The sequence below is a fragment of the Neoarius graeffei genome, chromosome 6 (assembly GCF_027579695.1).
Source record: "Neoarius graeffei isolate fNeoGra1 chromosome 6, fNeoGra1.pri, whole genome shotgun sequence".
Classification (NCBI taxonomy): Eukaryota; Metazoa; Chordata; class Actinopteri; order Siluriformes; family Ariidae; genus Neoarius; species Neoarius graeffei.
Window position 1 is genome coordinate 32,447,815 of NC_083574.1, and position 24,967 is coordinate 32,472,781.

The 24,967-nt window shown below is 46.2% G+C and overlaps 1 protein-coding gene across 1 annotated transcript in view; it reads left to right on the forward strand.

Moving 5' to 3' along the window:
- The window catches only part of LOC132887847 (spectrin beta chain, non-erythrocytic 4-like), a 221,863-nt gene that overhangs the window by 17,310 nt on the left and 179,586 nt on the right, over positions 1 to 24,967 (forward strand). The window contains exons 8-12 of the mRNA XM_060923573.1: positions 8 to 195; positions 2,806 to 2,923; positions 18,504 to 18,662; positions 19,170 to 19,472; positions 22,541 to 22,691. Coding sequence (XP_060779556.1) covers positions 8 to 195; positions 2,806 to 2,923; positions 18,504 to 18,662; positions 19,170 to 19,472; positions 22,541 to 22,691 — 919 coding nt within the window. The remainder of the gene's footprint in view (positions 1 to 7; positions 196 to 2,805; positions 2,924 to 18,503; positions 18,663 to 19,169; positions 19,473 to 22,540; positions 22,692 to 24,967) is intronic.

Here is a 24,967-nt window from a genome sequence, read left to right on the forward strand (position 1 = left end):
CCTGCAGGTGCTGGATAATGCCATAGAAGCTGAGAAGATTATTCAGCGTTATGAAGTTCTGGCCTCAGATCTGCTGGAGTGGATTGAAAAAACCATTAGCATCATTAGCAACCAGAAGTTTGCTAACTCTCTAACAGGAGTACAACAACAGCTGCAGGCCTTTACAACCTACTGCACCATTGAGAAACCTATAAAGTATGTAAAACTTCAAAGCATTAGCTTTAGCACAGCCAATGTTAACATTGTTTTCATTGAACAGCATTAGCAACTAGAAGGGCACACGCTAGAGTGCTTACCTCCGTGGAGCCACATATCAACATCAAAATCAAATCAGTTGAACCTAAGATAATACTAAAGCTGTACTCCAAATTCTACCAGAATCAGTTCATTACTTTTTGAGTTACATTGGGAACAGACCAAAAAAAAAATTCCTGGATCCACATATGTATCCAGATTTCAATCAAAATCTACAGTGTGCTTGAAAGTTTAAAAGTAAATAAAGAGAACCCAGTTAAACAAATGAGACAAAAATATTATACTTGGTCATTTATTTATTGAGGAAAATGATCCAATATTACATATCTGTGAGTGGCAAAAGTATGTGAACCTTTGCTTTCAATATCCGGTGTGACCCCGTTGTGCAGCAATAACTGCAACTAAACGTTTCCAGTAACTGTTGATCAGTCCTGCACACTGGCTTGGAGGAATTTTAGCCCATTCCTCCGTACAGAACAGCTTCAACTCTGGGATGTTGGTGGGTTTCCTCACATGAACTGCTCACTTCAGGTCCAGCCACAACATTTCGATTAGATTAAGGTCAGGACTTTGATTTGGCCATTCCAAAACATTAACTTTATTCTTCTTTAACCATTCCTTGGTAGAACGACTTGTGTGCTTAGGGTCGTTTTCTTGCTGCATGACCCACCTTCTCTTGAGATTCAGTTCATGGACAGATGTCCTGACATTTTCCTTTAAAATTCGCTGGTATAATTCAGAATTCATTGTTCCATCAATGATGGCAAGCCATCCTGGCCCAGATGCAGCAAAGCAGGCCCAAACCATGATACTACCACCACCATGTTTCACAGATGGGATAAGGTTCTTATGCTGGAATGCAGTGTTTTCCTTTCTCCAAACATAATGCTTCTCATTTAAACCAAAAAGTTCTATTTTGGTCTCATCCATTGACAAAACATTTTTCCAATAGCCTTCCGGCTTGTCCATGTGATCTTTATCAAACTGCAGACGAGCAGCAATGTTCTTTTTGGAGAGCAGTGGCTTTTTCCTTGCAACCCTGCCATGTACACCATCGTTCAGTGTTCTCTCGACGGTGGACTCATGAACATCCAACAGCCAATGTGAGAGAGGCCTTCAGGTGCTTAGGAGTTACCCTGGGGTCCTTTGTGACCTCACCGACTATTACACGCCTTACTCTTGGAGTGATCTTTGTTGGTCGACCACTCCTGGGGAGGGTAACAATGGTCTTGAATTTCCTCCATTTGTACACAATCTGTCTGACTGTGGATTGGTGGAGTCCAAACTCTTTAGAGATGGTTTTGTAACTTTTTCCAGCCTGATGAGCATCAAAAACGCTTTTTCTGAGGTCCTCAGAAATCTCCTTTGTTCGTGCCATGATACACTTCCACAAACATGTGTTGTGAAGATCAGACTTTGATAGAGCCCTGTTCTTTAAATAAAACAGGGTGCCCACTCACACCTGATTGTCATCCCACTGATTGAAAAACACCTGACTCTAATTTCACCTTCAAATTAACTGGTAATCCTAGAGGTTCACATACTTTTGCCACTCACAGACATGTAATATTGGATCATTTTCCTCAATAAATAAATGACCAAGTATAATATTTTTGTCTCATTTGTTTAACTGGGTTCTCTTTATCTACTTTTCGGACTTGTGTGAAAATCTGATGATGTTTTAGGTCATATTTATGTAGAAATACAGAAAATTCTAAAGGGTTCACAAACTTTCAAGCAGCACTGTAAGCAACTGTTCCTTGGCCCATGGCCACCTTTCCTCAAAATTTCATCAAAATCTGTTCACTAGTTTTTGAGTTACATTGGGAACAGACAAACAAACAGAGGCAAAAACGGAGGCGGTATGTTCATGTTCATCTCACAGCTTATGTTAACATCTACCATTAGCACATTCTCATTTATCAGCTTGTACAAACAATACCCATTTTATCTAGCATTTGCTGAAAGGCAAATCCACATCAGCATTTTACTGGGTTTACTGTGTAGCATCAGTGCATTTGTTCTTATTGTAACTATATCATGTATGTAAGGTGTATTTAAAAAAGTGGTATTAAAAGTATCAATAGTACCTGTCTTTACAGCCAGTAATAGTAATTTTATAAAACAGTATTATTTGAGTTGTCTTTCCACAGTATACAGTATGTCTGCGTTAACCATTAACATGTATTAGAATTGGCCTCATGGATACCAAACAATATTAATAATAATAATAATAATAATAATAATAATAATAATAATAATAATAATAATAAATAATGTTACTAGTATGTAGTACTATTTCTAATACTAGATAATAATATTACTTATCAATATTAATTGTTGTACTCCAATTTGTTTGGAGTCATTTTCTTATTAAGAAAATGCATGGGCCCTATTGTATAAAAAAAAGAAAGGAAAAGAAACTCCTATGTCAGTCTCATATTGGTGATAGGTGTAGCATGAAACTTTTGTTTGGAAAATGTTTATTTCTATTGGTAAACCATGGCTTTATAAAAGTTTGCTGGTTTTTTTTTTTTTTGTTTCTGGCAGGTTCCAGGAGAAAGGGAACCTTGAGGTGCTACTCTTTACCATCCAAAGCAAACTCAGAGCCAACAACCAGAAACCATATGTGCCTCATGATGGAAAGCTCATTTCTGACATCAACAAGGTAGAAATAGCAACCAGTCTTGGCTGAAGGTGATATGAGATAGGAGGTCTAAAATCTAATACCTGTCAATAGCTTGACAATTAATCTATTAGAGTTGAGTAATACATTATTGTAGCAAGTGTTCTAGGTGGGTGGAGCACAGAAGCACGGCAGGCCAGAACTGAGTTCTCAAAAACCCGTTTATTATAGCTTTTCAGCCTTAACTACACACATACACACACACACATGCACACAAGTCTCCAGGTTGGGGAGTAGCTCCCTTCCTCCGCTCTCCCTCTCCTCTTATAGGGCGCAGTCACTGGAGAAGACACACAAACACAGGTTAATTCCCATCAGGTGCAGTGATTCCGCCACTTACCTTCCCTGACTCCGCCCTCCATTCACAGACCGACGCTTGACCACGCCCCCGCTGCCACATACCCCCACCTCCCGACTCAGGCCAGGGAGCCGTCCGGCCTGCAGCCGACTCCCCCCACCCACCCTTGACGGGAGAAGAAGTCCGCCATAACCATCTGCGCCCCTGGCCTGTGGACCACCTTGAACTTAAACGGCTGGAGTGCCAGATACCAATGGGTGATCCGTGCATTGGCATCCTTCATGCGGTGGAGCCGCAGCAGGGGCGCGTGATCCGACCAGAGGGTGAAAAGGCGCCCCAGCAGATAGTAGCGGAGGGCGAGGACCGCCAACTTGATGGCGAGGCATTCCTTCTCTATGGTGCTGTACCTGCCCTCACGCACCGACAGCTTGCGGCTGATGTACAGCACTGGACGGTCCTCCCCCTCCACCTCCTGGGACAGAACAGCCCCCAGCCCTCTGTCCGATGCATCTGTAAAACAAAGGGGAAAGAAAAGTCAGGGGAGTGTAACAGTGACCCCCCACATGGTGCAGCCTTTACCTTAGAGAAAGCCTGCTGGCATTGCTCCATCCACTGGACCGGATCTGGTGCCCCCTTTTTAGTGAGATCAGTCAGCGGGCTGGTGACATCTGAATAATTAGGTATAAACCTACGATAGTAGCCAGCCAGCCCCAGGAACTGTCTCACCCCCTTTTTGGTCTTGGGCCTCGGGCAGGCCGCAATCGCTGCTGTCTTATTAATTTGGGGACACACCTGCCCATCGCCCAAGTGGAAGCCCAGATACCGTACTTCCACCCGCCCAATCGCGCACTTCTTCGGGTTGGCTGTGAGACCCGCTCGCCTCAGCGACCCCAGGACGGCCCTCAGGTGTTTTAGGTACTGTGGCCAGTCATTACTATAAATAATAATGTCATCTAGGTATGCGGCCCCATAGGTGGCATGGGGGCAGAGGACCCTATCCATAAGCCGCTGGAACGTAGCGGGTGCCCCAAACAGCCCAAACGGAAGTGTGACGAACTGGTGTAAGCCAAATGGTGTGGAAAAGGCCGTTTTCTCTCGGGATAGTGGAGTCAAGGGGATCTGCCAATATCCCTTTGTCATATCCAGTGTCGAATAAAAATGAGCCGTGCCTAGTCGATCGAGCAACTCGTCAATACGAGGCATTAGGTACGCGTCAAATTTAGACACCGCGTTGACTTTTCTATAGTCCACACAGAACCGGACCGACCCGTCGGCCTTGGGAACCAAGACCACCAGACTGCTCCAGTCACTGTGGGACTGCTTGACAATGCCCATTTCGAGCATGGCCTCAAGTTCTTCCCGAACCACCTTTTTCTTGTGTTTGGGTAGTCTGTAAGGGCGGCTGCGCACTACTACCCCTGGGGGTGTCTCAATGTGGTGTTCTATGAGGTGGGTGCGGCCGGGCAGGGGCGAGAACATGTCAGAAAATTCTGTTTGCAACCGGGCAACCTCCGCTTGCTGGGTCGGGGAGAGGTAGGCTCCACAGGGGACCAGAGCGGTGGGTGATGGCGATTTTCCCTTTTGAACCTCCGGCCTCAGCTCCGCCTTCTCTGGAACCACCAGCACCACGGGGACCTCCTCGCTCCAATGTTTTAACAGATTGAGGTGGTATATCTGTAACGCCCCACCCCTGTCCATTCGCCTCACCTCATAGTCGACGTCCCCGACTCGCCGTGTGACCTCAAAGGGTCCTTGCCACCTGGCGATTAATTTAGAGCTCGATATGGGCAACAACACGAGTACTTTATCTCCCGGTGTGAATTCCCTAAGGCGCGTGCCCCTGTTGTACAGGCGGACTTGACGTTCTTGAGCCTGCCGCAAATTCTCCTGGGTTAGGTGTGTGAGTGTGTGGAGTTTTGCATGCAGGTCAATAACGTATTGAATTTCATTTTTGCTCGGGGAAGGTCCTTCCTCCCAATTTTCCCGTAGCACATCTAGGATGCCACGCGGCTTACTCGCATATTATAATTCGAACGGGGAGAACCCCGTGGAGGCTTGTGGGACCTCTCGCACTGCGAATAGCAGGGGCTCAAGCCATTTATCCCAGTTACGTGCGTCCTCGCTTACAAATTTTTTAATTATGTTTTTGAGGGTGCGATTAAACCGTTCGACTAAGCCGTCCGTTTGTGGGTGATAAATGCTGGTGCAGATTGGCTTGATTCCCAGTAACCCATACAGTTCGCGCAGTGTGCGTGACATAAACGCAGTGCCCTGATCAGTCAGAATCTCTTTGGGGATTCCGACTCGGGAGATGACATGGAAGAGTGCTTCCGCAATACTACGTGCGGAGATATTGCGAATCGGCACTGCTTCCGGATATCGTGTTGCATAGTCCACCAGAACTAAAATAAAGCGATACCCTCGTGTTGACCGATCTAATGGCCTGACGAGATCCATCCCAATTCTTTCAAACGGGGTCTCGATTAATGGTACAGGGCGCAAAGGTGCTTTTGGGATGGCCGCTGGATTTACTAACTGGCATTTGCGGCATGCCGTACACCACCTACGGACATCGCCGTGAATCCCTGGCCAATAGAACCGGGCCATTATTCGGGCTAGTGTCTTATCGTGCCCTAAGTGTCCAGCCATGGGATTAAAGTGAGCCGCCTGGAATACCGATTCCCGGTGGCTCTTTGGGATCAAAAGTTGGGTTATTTGTTCCTTAGTCTGAGTGTCCTGTGTCACTCGCTATAACCTATCCTTAGTAATGGAAAAATAGGGGAAGGATAGGGTGGCGTTTGGCTGGACCGTTTGACCATTGATTACTCTCACTTGGTCAAACGCATGCCGCAGAGTCTCGTCTCGTGATTGCTCTAACGGAAAATCCGCGAGGGATTCCCCTAGAGAGGGAGGAGGAGCCTGCTACTCCTCACTCTGACGCGGTGATGACATAGATGGCTCTGTGACAGCTGCTCCCACCAATGCCACACCGGGACCTCCCCCCGCTGAACTACGGCAGGACCCACTCTTCACTAAGTATGTCGTTAAATCCCGAAATCCCGGCCAATCAGTCCCCAAAATTATAGAGTGGGTAAGGCGAGGATTAACCGCCGCCTTTACACTAAATTTCTCCCCTCGAAACAGAATGTGGACCAACACTAAAGGGTAGTTGTGAACATCCCCGTGCACACACAACACCTTCACCAACTGTGCTCTTCCCAATGCCTCGTCTTGCACCAGGCTTTGGTGGATTGAGGTCTGATTACAGCCGGAATCCACCAAAGCCTGATACATATCCCCTTGGATACTCACTGGTATGCGATGTGCTCCGGCCCGATCGAGGGCGGTTCCTGGCGCGTCGGGGATCAGGACCACCACGCCCACCTCCATTGCCGAGCACTGATGCTGGAGGTGCCCCGGCTCCCCGCAGCGCCAGCACACCAGTCCAGGCTCTCTCTCTGCACCGGTGTTCCGGATATCACTCACCTGAGGGGGGAAGACACAGACACGGAAGTAGGAAACGGTAGGACACTGCGGGTGCGGCGGGCCGGCTGGGGTGGAGCCGGCCCCCGCCTCCGCATTGGGAGAATGGGGTGAGGGCGAGGAACAGAAGGGGAGAGAGAGGGGAGGGGAGAAGGGGAAACATGCTGTCCTGCCATTGGAATGGCCGCCATCTGGTCCTCCGCCAGCTCAATGGCCTGATCCAGCGACGCTGGGCGATGGCACTGGACCCACTCCACGGTTTCTTCCGGAAGTCGAGCGATGAACTGCTCCAGCGCCACCAGATTGATGATTTCCTTGGCGTCATGGTTGTCAGCCCTCAGCCACCGGCGGCAGGCATCCCTGAGTTGCTGGCCAAATGCGAACGGCCGGCCGACCTCCTCCAGGCGCATCGCGCGAAAGCGCTGCCGCTGCTGCTCCGGTGTGCAACCCATGCGCTGGAGGACGGCCCTGTGGAGATCCGCGTAGGCCAGCCGGCTGTCAGCGGGGAGCTGAAGTGCATCCAGCTGCGCCTCGCCTGTGAGCAGGGGGAGGAGGTGTGCCGCTCGCTGTTCCACCGGCCAACCCCACGCCTCTGCTGCCTGCTCAAAGAGAGCGAGGAAGGCCTCGGGGTCATCGTGCGGGCCCATCTTCATTAGGGTGAGGTGGGGAGGGCCCGCGGCGGTGGAGGTGGTGGACCCCGCCGATGCAAGTAGGTGCCGGAACGCTTGGCGATCTTCCTGCTGTGCCAGCACCAGGGCCTCGAACCTTTGCTCCTGTTCCTTCTGGAGGGCGACCAGCGCCTGGTGCTGGCTCTGCTGGGCTGTGGCGAGGGCATGGATCAGGTCCTTGAAGGGGGAGAACTCCATGGGGCTGTTCTCTCCTGCGCTCCGTCCTGGGTTTCAACACCACTGTAGCAAGTGTTCTAGGTGGGTGGAGCACAGAAGCACGGCAGGCCAGCACTGAGTTCTCAAAAACCCGTTTATTATAGCTTTTCAGCCTTAACTACACACATACACACACGCACACACACAAGTCTCCAGGTTGGGGAGTAGCTCCCTTCCTCTGCTCTCCCTCTCCTCTTATAGGGCGTGGTCACTGGAGAAGACACACAAACACAGGTTAATTCCCGTCAGGCGCAGTGATTCCGCCACTTACCTTCCCTGACTCCGCCCTCCATTCACAGACTGACGCTTGGCCACGCCCCCGCTGCCACAATTATATTCTAAGATATCATTATTATTATTATTATTATTATCATTGGCTGCATTTGGAAACTATTTAAACATATCTAAACAACAGCATCACTACTTACGACTACTACTATTACTACAAATAATAATAATAATAATAATCTGTAAATCTCTCTGGATATGGACATCTGTTAAATCCTGTAAATGTAAATAATATTGGAGCAAAGAATTACTTACACACACACACACACACACACACACACACTTACTTAAAGGCAGATAGGGAGCTGCATTAGTGAGTTATAATTTTTTTGTATTCCACTCCTTAATGCTCAAATAGCTTCATGTCCTGTTTCCTCTGAATACGGTAAACATAAAAGGTGTAACCCTTTTGTTCAAACAAACAAAAAAGCTAAACTTATAGTTCTGTTAACTGTCTGTGACCGTTCGTATGGGTGGGTGGAGCACAGAAAGACGGCAGGCCAGAACTGAGTTCACAAAACTCTTTTATTTTTCACTTTTCAGTGCAAACTTTTGATTCTCCCAGCCACACATGCACGCAAACACACAAGTCATCTGGTTGGGGAGAGAGCTCCCTCTGCTCTCGCTCTCTCTCCTTAAATAGTGCACGGTCACTGGGGAAGACACACAAACACATTAATTAACATCAGGTGCAGTGATTCTGCCACTTACCTTCCCTGACTCTGCCCTCCGGTCACAGACCGACGCTTGACCACGCCCATGCTGCCACATACCATACCCCCACCGCCCGACTCAGGCTGGGCGGCCGTCCGGCCTGCAGCCGACCCCCCCCCTTTGACGGGAGAGGAAGTTGGCCACGACCATCTGCGCCCCTGGCCTGTGGATCACCTTGAAGTTAAAGGGTTGGAGTGCCAGATACCAATGGGTGATCCGCATGTTGGCATCCTTCATGCGATGGAGCCACTGGAGGGGTGCGTGGTCTGAACAGATGGTGAATGGGCATCCCAGTAGGTAGTAACGGAGGGCAAGTACTGCCCACTTGATTGCTAAGCACTCTTTTTCAATAGTGCGGTAGCACCCCTCTCGCACCGACAGCTTTCTACTGATGTACAACACTGGGCGGTCCTCCACCTCCTGGGACAAAACAGCCCCCAGCCCTCTGTCTGACGCATCTATCTGTAACATATAGGGGAGAGAAAAGTCAGGGGAGTGTAAAAGTGGCCCCCCACACAGTGCAGCCTTTACCTCAGAAAAAGCCTGCTGGCATTGCTCCGTCCACTGGACCGGATCTGGTGCCCCTTTTTTAGTGAGATCAGTCAGCGGGCTGGTGATGTCCGAATAATTAGGTATAAACCTACGATAATAGCCAGCCAGCCCCAGGAACTGTCTCACCCCCTTTTTGGTCTTGGGCAACGGGCAGGCCGCAATTGCTGCTGTCTTGTTAATTTGGGGATGCACCTGCCCGTTGCCCAAGTGGAAGCCCAGATACCATACTTCCACCCTCCCAATCGCACACTTCTTCAGGTTGGCTGTGAGACCCGCTCGCCTCAGCGACCTAAGGACGGCCCTCAGATGTTGGAGGTGCCTCGGCCAGTCATTACTATAGATAATAATGTCGTTGAGGTATGCGGCCGCATAGGTGGCATGGGGGCGGAGGACCCTATCCATCAGCCGCTGAAACGTAGCGGAAGCCCCAAACAGCCCAAAAGGAAGTGTGACAAATTGGTGTAACCCGAACGGTGTGGAAAAGTCTGTTTTTTCTTGGGATAATGGAGTCAAGGGGATCTGCCAATAACCCTTTGTCAAATCCAGTGTTGAGTAAAAGTGAGCCATGCCTAGTTGATCGAGCAACTCATCAATACGAGGCATTGGGTACGCATCAAATTTAGACACCGCGTTGACTTTTCTGTAGTCTACACAGAACCGGACCGACCCGTCGGCCTTGGGTACCAAGACCACTGGGCTGCTCCAGTCACTGTGAGACTCCTCGACAATGCCCATTTCGAGCATGGCCTCGAGTTCTTCCCAAACCACTTTTTTCTTGTGTTCAGGTAGCCTGTAAGGGCGGCTACGCACTACCACCCCCGGGGTGTCTCAATGTGGTGCTCTATGAGGTTGGTGCGGCCGGGCAGGGGTGAGAACATGTCCGAAAACTCGGTCTGCAACTGGGCAACCTCCACGAGTTGGGTCGGGGAGAGGTGGTCTCCACAGGGGACTGGTGAGGTACGTGATGCCAGTGTTCCTTTTTGAACCTCCGTCCCCAGCTCCGCCTTCTCTGGAACCACCGACACCAATGCCACGGGGACCTCCTCGTTCCAGAGTTTGAGCAGATTGAGGTGGTAAATCTGTAGCGCCCCACCCCTGTCCGTTCGCCTCACCTCATAGTTGACGTCCCCGACTCACCGTGTGAACTCAAAGGGTCCTTGCCACTTGGCGACTAATTTGGAGCTCGATGCGGGCAACAGTATGAGTACTTTATCTCCCGGTGCGAACTCTCTAAGGCGCGTACCCTTGTGGTACAGGCGGGTTTGTCGTTCTTGGGCCTGCCGCAAATTCTCCTGGGTTAGGTGGGTGAATGTGTGGAGTTTTGCGCACAGGTCAATAACGTATTGGATTTCATTTTTACTTGGTGAAGGTCCCTCCTCCCAATTTTCCTGCAGCACATCTAGAATGCCGCGCGGCTTACGCCCATATAATAATTCAAACGGGGAGAACCCCATGGAGGCTTGGGGGACCTCTTGCACTGCAAAAAGCAAGGGTTCGAGCCATTTATCCCAATTACGTGCGTCCTCACTTTAGAATTTTTTAATTATATTCTTGAGGGTGCAATTGAACCGTTCAACTAAACTGTCCGTTTGTGGGTGATACACGCTGGTGCGGATCGGCTTAATACCCAACAACCCATACAGTTCGTTCAGTGTACGTGACATAAACGAGGTGCCTTGGTCAGTCAGAATCTCTTTCAGGATTCCAACTCGGGAGATGACGCGGAAGAGCGCCTCTGCAATACTGCTTGCTGAGATATTTCAAAGAGGCACCGCTTCCGGGTATCGCGTTGCATAGTCCACCAGAACTAATATAAAGCGGTACCCTTGTGTTGACTGATCTAATGGCCCGACGAGATCCATCCCAATTCTTACGAACGGGGTCTCGATTAATGGGAGAGGGCGCAAAGGCGCTTTTGGAATGGCCGTTGGATTTACTAACTGGCATTCGCGGCACGCCATACACCACTTACGGACATCGCCGCGAATCCCTGGCCAATAGAACCGAGCCATTATTCGGGCTAGTGTTTTATCCTGCCCTAAGTGTCCAGCCATGGGATTAAAGTGAGCTGCCTGGAATACCAATTCCCGGCGGCTCTTCGGAATCAAAAGCTGTGTGACTCGCTCTTTAGTCTGAGTGTCCTGCGTCACTCGGTATAATCTATCCTTCATAATTGCGAAGTAGGGGAAGGACGGGGTGGCGTTTGGCTGGAGCGTTTGACCCTCGATTATTCTCACTTGGTCAAACGCATGCCGCAGAGTCTCGTCTCGTGACTGCGCCAATGGAAAATCCGCGAGGGATTCCCCAAGAGAGAGAGGAGGAGCCGGCGGCTCCTCACTCTGATGCGGAGATGATGTAGATGGCTCTGTGACAGCTGCTCCCGCCAACGCGACACCGGAACCTCCCCCTACTAAACTACGGCAGGACCCACTCTTCACTAGATGATTCATTAATTCCCCAAATCCCGGCCAATCCATCCCCAAAATTATCGAGTGGGTAAGGTGAGGATTAACCGCCACCTTCACTATAAATTTTTCCCCTCGAAAAAAAATGTGGACCGACACTAAAGGGTAGTTGTGAACATCCCCGTGCACACACACAACACCTTCACCAATTGTGCTCCCCCCAATGCCTCATCTTCACCAGGCTTTGGTGGATTGAGGTCTGATTACAACCAGAATCCACCAACGCCTGATGTGTATCCCCTTGGATACTCACCAGTATGCGATACGCTCCGGCCCGATCGAGGGCGGCTCCTGGCGTGTCGGGGATCCGAACCACCACGCCCACCTCCATTACCGAGCACTGCTGTTGGAGGTGGCCCGGCTCCCTGCAGCGCCAGCAAACCGGCCCGGGCTTCCTCTCTGCACTAGTGCTCTGGGGCTCACTCACCTGAGGGGAGGGAGAGACAGACACAGAAGGGAGAAACGGGAGGGCACTGCGGGTGCGGTGGGCGGGCTGGGGTCGTGCCAGCCCCCGCCTCCGCGGTGGGGGAATGGGGCGAGGAGGAGACACAGGAGGAGGGTGAGAGAGAGAGAGAAGAGGTTGTCTGCTGTCCTGCCGTCGGGACAGCCACCAAATGGTCCTCCGCCAGCTTGATTGCCTGATCCAGCGACGCCGGGTGGTGGCACTGGACCCACTCTGCGGCTCCTGCTGGTAAACACGCGATTAACTGCTCCAGTACCACCTGGTCGATGATTCCCTCGGCGGCGCGGTTGTTGGCCCTCAACCACTGCCAGCAGGCATCCCGGAGTTGCTGGCCAAACGCGAACGGCCAGCCGACTTCCTCCAAGCGCAAAGCGCGGAAGCGCTGACGTTGTTGCTCGGGGGTGCGTCCCACACGCTGGAGGACGGCCCGGTGAAGGTCCGCGTAGGCCAGCTGACGGTCGGCAGGGAGCTGTAGCGCGGCCAGCTGTGCCTCTCCCGTTAGCAGGGGGAGGAGGCGCGCCGCGCGCTGTTCCACCGGTCACCCCAAGGTCTCTGCTACCTGCTCAAAGAGCGTGAGGAAGGCCTCGGGGTTGTCCTGCGGGCCCATCTTCATTAGGGTGGGGGGGAAGGGCCCGCGGCGGTGGAGTTGGTGGACCCCGCTGACGCGAGGAGGTGCGGGAACGCCCGACGATCTTCCTGTTGCGCCAGCTCCAGGGCCTCGAACCGTTGTTCTTGCTCCTTTTGGAGGGCGAGCAGCGCCTGGTGCTGGCTCTGTTGGGCCGTGGTGAGGGCGTGGATCAGGTCTGCGAAGGGGGAGGACTCCATGGGGCTGTTCTCTTCTGTGCTCGGTCCCGGGTTTCGGCACCACTGTGACAGTTCGTATGGGTGGGTGGAGCACAGAAGGACGGCAGGCCAGAACTGAGTTCACAAAACTCTTTTATTTTTCACTTTTCAGTGCAAACTTTTGATTCTCCCAGCCACACACGCACGCACACACACAAGTCATCTGGTTGGGGAGAGAGCTCCCTCTGCTCTCGCTCTCTCTCTCTCCTTAAATAGGGCGCAGTCACTGGGGAAGACACACAAACACATTAACATCAGGTGCAGTGATTCTGCCACTTAATTTCCCTGACTCTGCCCTCCGGTCACAGACTGACGCTTGACCACACCCCCACTGCCACACTGTCCTTTTATATAATTTGTACTTTGAGACAGCATGTGTTTTACCTACTTATCTATTTTTAGTTTCTCCTCCAAAGGCATTTTGGGGGAAAAAAAGGAGGACAGAGTAAATAATCAACCTTATTCATGTTAATTACACCCCTGACTGACTCTATAACACAACTGCTGATAGTGTGTAACAGACGCATTGTTGAAAAGGGCTCGAAAATATCTCAATGGAGATCAAATAGAGGGGGCGTCTCACTCTGTGCAATCACGTGACACGACTGTCACTGATAGGCTGAAATATCCCTGGAAAAGATATCTTGAAGGCAGCATATTTTGCTCCAAAATCTCATTGTACTTTTCTGCACTAATGCTGCCATCACAGAAGTGTAAATTACCTTTGCCAAAGGCACTGACACAACCCCATGCATTGATAGACCAGAGAAGTCAACAGTGCTTCGGGACACAGTTCCTTTTTGCACAGTGAAGATTTAATTGGCATTTGTGGCTGTACAGTGGTGTTTGAAAGTTTGCAAACCCTTTAGAATTTTCTATATTTCTGCATAAATATGACGTAAAACATCATCAGATTTTCACACAAGTCCTAAAAGTAGATAAAGAGAACCCAGTTAAACAAATGAGACAAAAATATTATACTTGGTCATTTATTTATTGAGGAAAATGAGCCAATATTACATATCTGTGAGTGGCAAAAGTATGTGAACCTCTAGGATTAGCAGTTAATTTGAAGGTGAAATTAGAGTCAGGTGCACCCTGTTTTATTTAAAGAACAGGGCTCTATCAAAGTCTGATCTTCACAACATGTTTGTGGAAGTGTATCATGGCATGAACAAAGGAGATTTCTGAGGACCTTGGAAAAAGCGTTGTTGATGTTCATCAGGCTGGAAAAGGTTACAAAACCATCTCTAAAGAGTTTGGACTCCACCAAGCCACAGTCAGACAGATTATGTACAAATGGAGGAAATTCAAGACCATTGTTACCCTCCCCAGGAGTGGTCGACCAACAAAAATCACTCCAAGAGCAAGGTGTGTAATAGTCGGCAAGGTCACAAAGGACCCCAGGGTAACTTCTAAGCAACTGAAGGTCTCTCTTACATTGGTTAATGTTCATGAGTCCACCATCAGGAGAACACTGAACAACAATGGTGTGCATGGCAGGGTTGCAAGGAGAAAGCCACTGCTCTCCAAAAAGAACATTGCTGCTTATCTGCAGTTTGCTAAAGATCATGTGGACAAATCAGAAGGCTATTGTAAAAATGTTTTGTGGATGGTCTATGTTTTTATTGTAAAAATGTTTTGTGGATAGAACATTTTGGTTTAAATGAGAAGCATTATGTTTGGAGAAAGGAAAACACTTCATTCCAGCATAAGAACCTTATCCCATCTGTGAAACATGGTGGTGGTAGTAGTATCATGGTTTGGGCCTGTTTTGTTGCATCTGGGCCAGGATGGCTTGCCATCATTGATGGAACAATGAATTCTGAATTATACCAATGAATTCTGAATTATACCAGCGAATTCTAAAGGAAAATGTCAGGACATCTGTCCATGAACTGAATCTCAAGAGAAGGTGGGTCATGCAGCAAGACAACGACCCTAAGCACACAAGTCGTTCTACCAAAGAATGGTTAAAGAAAAATAAAGTTAATGTTTTTGGAATGGCCAAGTCAAAGTCCTGACCTTAATCCAATCAAAATGTTGTTGAAGGACCTGAAGTGAGCAGTTCATGTGAGGAAACCCACCAACATCCCAGAGTTGAAGCTGTTCTGTACGGAGGAATGGGCTAAAATTCCTCCAAGCCGGTGTGCAGGACTGATTAACAGTTACCTGAAATGTTTAGTTGCAGTTATTGCTGCACAACGGGGTCACACTGGATACTGAAAGCAAAGGTTCACATACTTTTGCCACTCACAGATATGTAATATTGGATCATTTTCCTCAATAAACATACATGTCAACCTTTGGTCAATCAAACCTGTATAACCAACCTCCAAAATCCGTATTTCCCTTATAAAATCCTTATAAGATGCAAATTAAAATAATTTACCTAAAATTTGAATGATAATTAATAATGATATATCCAAGTTACTTTTTATTCAATATTAATAACAATAAACCTTCAGAATGAATACAAAGCTCCAATGTTTGACAAAAACACAAAGTGTCACTCTAATGTTCTGAATTGTACTCCATGACAGCTTTTTTAGCAGTCTGCACCAATACCTCACTAGGCTGCATGTCACAGCAAGTGTCTGTGTTGATCTTGCCGGAGTGCCCATTCAGAATCTTTTCAGTCGCTAGTGAAAGTCGCTCAGGTGGAAATACGCATTTCAAACAAAATTTTACTTCCCGGTTGGCGGGATTCTCGCAATGCGGTGTGCGCATGATCAGAAGTGGAACGAAGTCTCGCTACCACAAGATAACGTGCGATTTCATAAGACTCTTTACTGACTGTTTGTGCTTTCTGTGATGTACAGTATGTTTGTAAATGTTATGCACTCTTTTATCATCGTGGGAATTGATTATAGCTCTAAATAAATATTGAAGGTTTTTTTAAAGAATCTGTATAACTTTATTTGTACGCCTGTATACTACGTTTATTGAATCAAATCCGTATAAAATATGGACATTCCGTATAGGTTGACATGTATGAATAAATAAATGACCAAGTATAATATTTTTGTCTCATTTGTTTAACTGAGTTCTCTTTATCTACTTTTAGGACTTGTGTGAAAATCTGATGATGTTTTGGGTTATATTTATGCAGAAATATAGAAAATTCTAAAGGGTTCACAAACTTTCAAGTACCACTGTAACTGTATATTGTAGTACTTGCCAAAGATTTGCCAAAGTAATCCTGAACCTATGTGGTTATATCAGCTATAGATGAATGATGGTTCTTGATGCAGTGTCATCTGAGGTATAGAGATCTTGCAGTCACGTGACTGGAAAGTACACAGCCGCCATCTTGTCGGTAAAAAACACCGCTGAATACTGCTGCACTCATGTACAGAATGGATCAATTTCAACCGATGGACTACACAGCTCATTTTTCTCATGAACAGATAACTAGATATATGTCTAAAATAAACGATCTACAGATTAGTGACCCTTATGGCTTACCGGACGTAGTTTTCACGACCGTGTCAGTGGATATGGAACTGCCAGCGGAATACCCAGACGTGTATAATTACCTCATTAACTTTCCCTCGCTGTTCAGTGGTGAAGCACTGCGTGCTTATAAATCTCTGCACAGTTATCTTTACAGAAATTCAGGATTTATCAGCGACTCAGATGTGGCATCTTGTAAACAAGAAAATAATCCTCATTGGACGGGTAAGTCACTTAAGTATTGAGTATAGCACTGACCAGACGATTATAGAATAGAATAAGGTAATTCCAGCTGTAATTCCAAATCGTCCGTCTTGTTTACCATGGATCTGGCATTGGAGAGGTAGAGGCTTAGCAGTGGAGATTTGAGTAGCTGTTTTCTGAGCTTAGTCAACAGGCCGGCTCTGCAGCCTCGCTTTTGCTTCCGCTCCCGGCGCCGCCTCCTTCACTTTGCTTCCGATAACAATCCACGGAGACCCCGCTGGTCTTGCTATCTCGTCCGGAATGTTGTGCATGCGATGGAAATCGCTACAAACCGTCATTTTCTGCTGGAAGCCAATGTCCAGTAAGTCCATACGGTTGTAGTGGATATTGAAATCCAGTACAGACGAACAACACACAAAAATACACACAAAAAACATAAAAAACGTGCACAGGTAGGGAGAGCTTGTAGCCGCAGCCGTTGTAGTAGAATTGTATATAGTAGGGTTTTCCAGAAGAAAAGGTAGAAGTAGAAGTAGAAGGCAGAAATATGGCGTTTGACCGACAAGATGGCGTCTGTCACAATCTGGATCGGCTGTGACGTCACATGCAAGTGCTCCATTGGAGATCACTGGTGTTCAGCTTAGGCTTGTGCCCTTGCCCTTTACACACCAAAATTCTTTCAGATTCCTTGAGTTGTTTAATGATATTATGCACCACAGATGGTAAACTATCCAAAACCCTTTGTATATTTCTTTGAGGAACATTGTTTTTAAACATTTGTTGACAAACTGGAGATCCTCAAAGACTAGACCTTTCCAAGATACTGATTTTGTAGCAAATCATGATTGTAATCACCTGTTGACATCACATCATTATTTAATTGTTTTTCCTCATTACGAGCCCTAAACTGCCCCATCCCATATTGAATGTTTTACAGGCCTGAAATGCAGGAATGGATGTATATAAAAAAAAAATTAAATGAAGTTGAGCAGACAAAAATATGAAACATCTTGAGTTCATACTGTCTGCAATGAAATACAAGTCAAAGTAAATTTAGAAATCTTAAAGGAACAGTCCACCGTACTTCCATAATGAAATATGCTCTTATCTGAACTGAGACGAGCTGCTCCGTACCTCTCCGAGCTTTGCGCAACCTCCCAGTCAGTCAGACGCAGTCAGACGCGCTGTCACTCCTGTTAGCAATGTAGCTAGGCTCAGTATGGCCAATGGTATTTTTTGGGGCTGTAGTTAGATGCGACCAAACTCTTCCGCGTTTTTCCTGTTTACATAGGTTTATATGACCAGTGACATGAAACAAGTTCAGTTACACAAATTGAAACGTAGCGATTTTCTATGCTATGGAAAGTCCGCACTATAATGACAGGCATACTAACACCTTCTGCGCGCTTCGGCAGCGCATTGATACGGAGCTCAGATATCAATGCGCTGCCGAAGCACGCAGAAGGTGTTAGTACACCTGTCATATAGTGCGGACTTTCCATAGCATAGAAAATCGCTACGTTTCAATTTGTGTAACTGAACTTGTTTCATGTCACTGGTCATATAAACCTATGTAAACAGGAAAAACGCGGAAGAGTTTGGTCGCATCTAACTACAGCCCCAAAAAATACCATTGGCCATACTGAGCCTAGCTACATTGCTAACAGGAGTGACAGTGCGTCTGACTGTGTCTGACTGACTGGGAGGTCGCGCAAAGCTCGGAGAGGTACGGAGCAGCTCGTCTCAATTCAGATAAGAGCATATTTCATTATGGAAGTACGGTGGACTGTTCCTTTAAAATATATCCTTAATTGATGAGGGAGCTTTCAATAAAGAACTGGAATATATTGGTTTTTAAATATACGCTTGTTCTTAATGTTCATTTATAATGGATATCTGTTTTCTGTTTCAGGCATGGGAAAAGTTAGAAAAGGCAGAGCATGAAAGAGGTGTGTCTTTAAGGAAGGAGCTGATTCGTCAGGAGAAACTGGAACTACTTGCTCAGCGGTTTGATCACAAAACCACCATGAGGCAGGCGTGGCTTAATGAGAACCAGCGGCTTGTTTCCCAGGTAAATCCGCACTCTATCTAGAACAATAAGCTAGCTTTTTGGTATGGTCATTTATTTTACTGGTTAGTCCTGGTTAGCGATTTTAATAGTTATCCCATTCGCTCTATCTCATTTTTACATTGCCACCTGTGCATATACACATCAGGAGAAGCATTGAGCATGGAAGTGGCTTTGGGGAGTCACTTACTGTACCATCAGGATAATGTTGATACTGATGAAAGGAATTTTTAAATAAACATAGCAATCATATAACAATCATTCACTCAGAATGACCATAGAGAATTTGTGCTATGGGATTGACTTAATAACTGCTTTAATACTTATGTGTGTTTTTTCTCTAAAGATTTTGCTGTTAAGTATTATACATTGTTCATTTTGAGCAGTGCACCTGATGTTGAGGTGCATTGCAGACTGCAGAGTAGGCTTCAGCTTCCACTGTACATTTATCTCTCAGGAGAGCCCCAAAGTATTGATGTTTCTTCATTTCTTCATGCATTTTTCATTCAGGACAATTTTGGCTATGATTTGCCAGCGGTGGAGGCGGCAATGAAGAAGCATGAGGCGATCGAGGCTGACATCTCGTCCTATGAGGAGCGCATGGGTGCCGTGATGGAGCTGGCCGTGGAGATGGAAAGTGAAGGATATTATGACATCAGACGCATTATGGCTAGGAAAGACAATATTCTAAAACAATGGGATCTGCTGAAAGATCTTGTGACTGCTCGAAAAACACGACTAGAGAAAAACCTAGCACTGCAAAAAACCTTCCAGGAAATGGTCTACATGATTGACTGGATGGAGGAAATGCAGGTATGAGAGAAATATCATATTCTTTATAAATTATGCAAATTTCAATTCTGAAAACATGTATAATGTTTATACAGTACTGTATATACTGGATATAATGTATATACAGAACTGTGCAAAAGTCTTAGGCACAAATAAAGAAATGCTATAGATCAAAAATGGCTTAAAAATAATGAAATGAAATGTTTCAACAATAAAAAATACTATAAACAGCAGTAAACCATAATAAATGAAACAAAGTCGATATTTGGTGTGAGATGACCCTTTGCTTTAAAAACAAGTGCTCTGAGAGCACAATATCCCCCACTGTCAACTATATCAATGCAATAAGTGCTTAATACACCCTCATGACATTGTCAAAATACAAGTTTGGTAATCAAGGGCCATAACTCTGGTAAAATGCGACTGAACTGAATGCAATTTCAGTCTGCATATTACCGACATATAACAAAGAATCCTGTGAAGTTTCGTGAAATTCATCCCAAAATTGTGAGAGGAGTTGATTTCAGAAAGTGAGTACCCTTCCCGGGACAGATGGACAGACGGATGGACGGATGGACATTGCCACGACATGACCCCCCTTCGGGCCTTTCAGCCAGCGGGGGAAAAATTAGTAGTCTCAGGTACACTTAGTGCAGTTTTATAAGCAAATGAGCTGTAGGTTTTACGAAACATCTTGCAGAACCAGCCACAGTTCTTCTGGACACTTTGTCACACTTGCTTCTTAATTTTGCAGCAAAACCCAGTAGCCTTCATTATGTTTTCTTTTTTAATCTGAATAGTGGTCTCTCATGTAATATGCTGCTCAGATACAAACGTTTTTTTCTGTATAGTTAAATATAGTTATTTTTCTTTTTTATCAGACATCTAATTTTTGGGTTTGTTTACCTGACATGTTTCGACGTACAACTTCCGTCTTCCTCAGAGTGTCACCGGATGTTAATTGGTGACGCATCTTTTTTCAGCTGCTGTTTCTGAAGGCGTGGCGTGAAACTATATTTAATATAAGACATAATGAACGTAATCGAAAGAAAAAAAAAAGTTTTTTTCTGTAACATTTAATTTTGTAGTGGAAAATGAACATTTGGACTCTAAAATGTTTTTGTACTGGCTCGATAATGTAAAAGTAATAAAACACAAATATATAACTAAGTTTTTATGAAAAAAAATAGGGTGCCTAAGACTTTTGCACAATACTCTGTGTATACATACACACACACACACACACATACACATATATATATATATATATATATATATATATATATATATATATATATATATATATAAGCTAAGCAATTAGTGTTAATTAATACAGTGCCTTCCAAAAGTATTCATCCCCCTTGATGTTTGTCCTGTTTTGTTGCATTACAACTGGAATTAAAATGGATTTTGGGGGGAGGGGGGGTTAGCACCATTTGATTTACACAACATGTCTACCACTTTAAAGGTGTACTTTTTTTTTATTGTGACACAATAAACCTGGAGTGTGCATAAGTATCCCCCCCCAAAAAAAACCAAAAAAACAAAAACAAAAGTAAATACTTTGTAGAGCCACCTTTTGCTGCAATTACAGCTGCAAGTCTCTTGGGGTATGTCTCTATTAGCTTAGCACATCTATCCACTTGGATTTTTGCCCATTCCTCAAGACAAAACTGCTCCAACTCCTTCAAGTTAGATGGGTTGCATTGGTGTACAGAAATCTTCAAGTTATGCCACAGATTCTCAATTGGATTGAGGTCTGGGCTTTGACTAGGCCATTTCAAGACATTTACATGTTTCCCTTTACACCACTCCAGTGTAGCTTTAGCAGTACGTTTAGGATCATTGTCCTGCTAGAACGTGAACCTTCGTCCCAGTCGCAAAACTCTGGCCGACTCAAACAGGTTTTCCTCCAGAATTGCCCTGTATTTTGTGTCATCCATCTTTCCTTCAGTCCTGACCAGCTTTCCTGTCCCTGCAGATGAAAAACATCCCCACAGCATGATGCTGCCACCACCATGCTTCATTGTAGGGATGGTGTTCTCAGGGTATTGGGTTCACGCCACACATCGCATTTCCCATGATGGCCAGAAAGTTCAATTTTAGTCTCATTTGACCAGAGAATGTTCTTCCATGTGTTTGGGGAGTCTGCCACATGCTGTTGGGCAAACTCCAAATGTGATTTTTAGAGCAATGACATTTTTCTGGCCACTCTTCCATCAAGCCCCACTCTGTGGAGTGTATGGCTTAAAGTGGTCCTATGGACAGATACTCCTATCTCCGCTGTGGATCTTTGCAGCTCCCTCAGTGTTTTATTTGCATCTCTGATTAATGCCCTCCTTTCCCAGTCTGTGAGTTTTGGTGGGTGGCCTTCTCTTGTCAGGTTTGTAGTGGTGACATATTCTTTCCATTTTGCTATAATGGATTTAATTGTGCTCCCTGGGTTATTCAAAGTTTGGGATATTTTTATGACCCAACCCTGATCTATACTTCTCCACAACTTTGTATCTGACCTGTTTGGAATGCTCCGTGGTTTTCATGTTGCTTGCTTGGTAGTGTTGCAGAGTCAGGGTCCTTCCAGAACACGTTGATTTATACAGACATCATGTGACAGATCATGTGACACTTTGACTGCACACAGGTGGATCTTAATCAACTAATTATGTGACTTATGAAGTGAATTGGTTGGACCAGCTCTTATTTAGGGGTTTCATATGAAAGGGGGTGAATACTTGTGCACACTCCAGATTTCTGTTTTTTCATCTTAATTATTGTCTGTGTAACAATCTAAAAAAGTGCACCTTTAAAGTGGTAGGCATGTTGTGTAAATCAAATGGTACTAACCCTCCCTCCCCCCAAAATCCATTTTAATTCCAGCTTGTAATGCAACAAAACAGGACAAACACCAAGGGGGATGAATACTTTTGCAGGGCACTGTATATTTAATTGCTTGCATGAAATAGCTGATTGTGCTTATTAATTAGTACATTTTTGATATAACTTATAGTTTTGCTTGTGCTGTCTCTTATATCTGTGGAAGTAAAATGCTGTAGTTATTTTGGCCTCAGATTATTTTGCATCTCCTGCAGATGAAACTGCTCTCAAAAGACTTTGGGAAACACCTGCTGGAGGTGGAAGACCTGCTGCAGAAACACACTCTGCAGGAGGCAGACATCACTGTACAGGCAGAGCGTGTGCAAACACTCAACGCTGCTGCACTTAAATTCACCAACATTGATGGTACATTTGCCTTGAGACAATGTAGTAACATTTAGTAAACAACAACAACAACAACAACAACAATAATAATTTCAATAGCGCTTTTAACAAAAGACACTTATCGTGAACAAAACACACCATAGGTATTCACCCATAATTATATACTCTAATATTCAACATGCACTACAAACACTTCATGTAGTATTGTGAGCCATTGTACAGTACTATAAGGTCTTTGCACAACGAACACTTAGTGCAGTATTGTGAATCCACTGTATGACCAAAAGCATGTGGACATCTGACCATCACACTCGTATGTGGGCCTCCCCAAACTGTTGCCACAAAGTTTGAAGCACACAATTTTACCTGGCTTAGAGATGTTACAACATGACAGTGCCCTGTGCACAAAGTGAGGGCCATAAAGACATGGTTTGATAAGGCTGGAGTGGAAGAACTAAAGTGGCCTGCACAGAGCACTGACCTCAACCCCAGTGAAAGCCTTTGGGATGAATAGGAATGGTGACTGTGTCCCAGACCTTCTCACCTGATATCAGTGCTTGAGCCCACTAATGCCCTTGTTGCTGAATGAGCAAACCCCCACAGCCATGTTCCAAAATCTAGTTGAAAGCTTTCCCAGAAAAGTGGAGATTATTATAATGGCAAAGGGGCTAAATCTGGAACGGGGTGTTCAACAAGCACACATGAGTGTAACTGGTCAGGTGTCCACATACTTTTTGCAGTATAGAGTATTCATACAGTGTCATGAATAGTTGTAATACAAGTTATAGGTTGTGCATTTTTTTTCACACATCACACACAGTATGCATGTGTCCATAATTGAATTTTATGAAATACTTACTGTGATTATAAGTACGATATCATAAACAATGTGTACACAAACGAAAACACTTCACACAATATTGTAAACACTTTTTGCAGTGTCATAAAAACACTTATTTCAGAGCAAAATACTTCATACAGTATTGTGCACGTCAGTATGCCATCAACACAAATTATGTAGCGCTATATATTTGTACTGGATTTTTTCCTGTATTTATAGCTGTGATTTAAGTGCATTTTTTTTTTCAATCTGTGATACTCTGTATTTGGAAACTAATCCAGAATTGAAGAACCTTACTGTATGTTGAGAGTACCACAGAAGACCATAACTCTTATTTAACTTATAATAAAATAATATAATCTCCCTTAAAACATATCAATGTCCACAACAAGATATGTGTAGTATTCGACCAGGTGGGTGGAGCACAGAAGCACGGCAGGCCAGAACTGAGTTCTCAACAAACTTTTTATTTTTTAGCTTTTCAGTCTTTCTCCAATTCCCAGCCACGCACGCACGCACGCACGCACACAAGTGTTCTGGTTGGGGAGAGAGCTCCCTTTCTCTGCTCTCCTCTCCTTTTAAAGGGTGCGGTCACTGGGGAAGACACACAAACACAGGTTAATTCCCATCAGGTGCAATGATTCCACCACTTACCTTCCCTGACTCTGCCCTCCATTCACAGACCATGCCCCGCTGCCACATACCCCCACCGCCCAACTCAGGCCGTGGAGCTGTCTGGCCTGTAGCCAACTTCCCCCCCCGACGTGAGAGGAAATCCACCACGACCATCTGCGCCCCCGGCCTGTGGACCACCTTGAACTTAAACGGCTGGAGTGCCAGATACCAACGGGTGATCCACACGTTGGCATCCTTCATGCGGTGGAGCCATTGCAGGGGCATGTGGTCTGAACAGAGGTTGAAAGGGCACCCCCAGCAGGTAGTAGGGGAGGGCAAGGACCGCCCATTTGATGGCGAGGCACTCCTTTTCGATCGTGCTGTACCTGCCCTCGTGGACCGACAGCTTCTGGCTGATGTACAGCACTGGTTGGTCCTCCCCCCCACCTCCTGGGACAGAACAGCCCCCAGCCCTCTGTCCAACGCTTCCGTCTGCAAAATAAAGGGGAGAGAAAAGTCAGGGGAGTGTAACAGTGGCCCCCACACAGTGCAGCTTTTACCTCCGAGAAAGCCTGCTGGCATTGCTCTGTCCACTGGACCGGATGTGGTGCTCCCTTTTTAGTGAGATCAGTCAGCGGGCTGGTGACTTCCAAATAATTTGGTATAAACCTATGATAGTAGCCAGCCAGCTCCAGGAACTGTCTCACCCCCTTTTTTGGTCTTGGGCCTCGGGCAGGCCGCAATCGCTGCTGTCTTATTAATTTGGGGATGCACCTGCCCATTGCCCAAGTGAAAGCCCAGATACCGTACTTCCACTCGCCCAATCGCACACTTCTTCGGG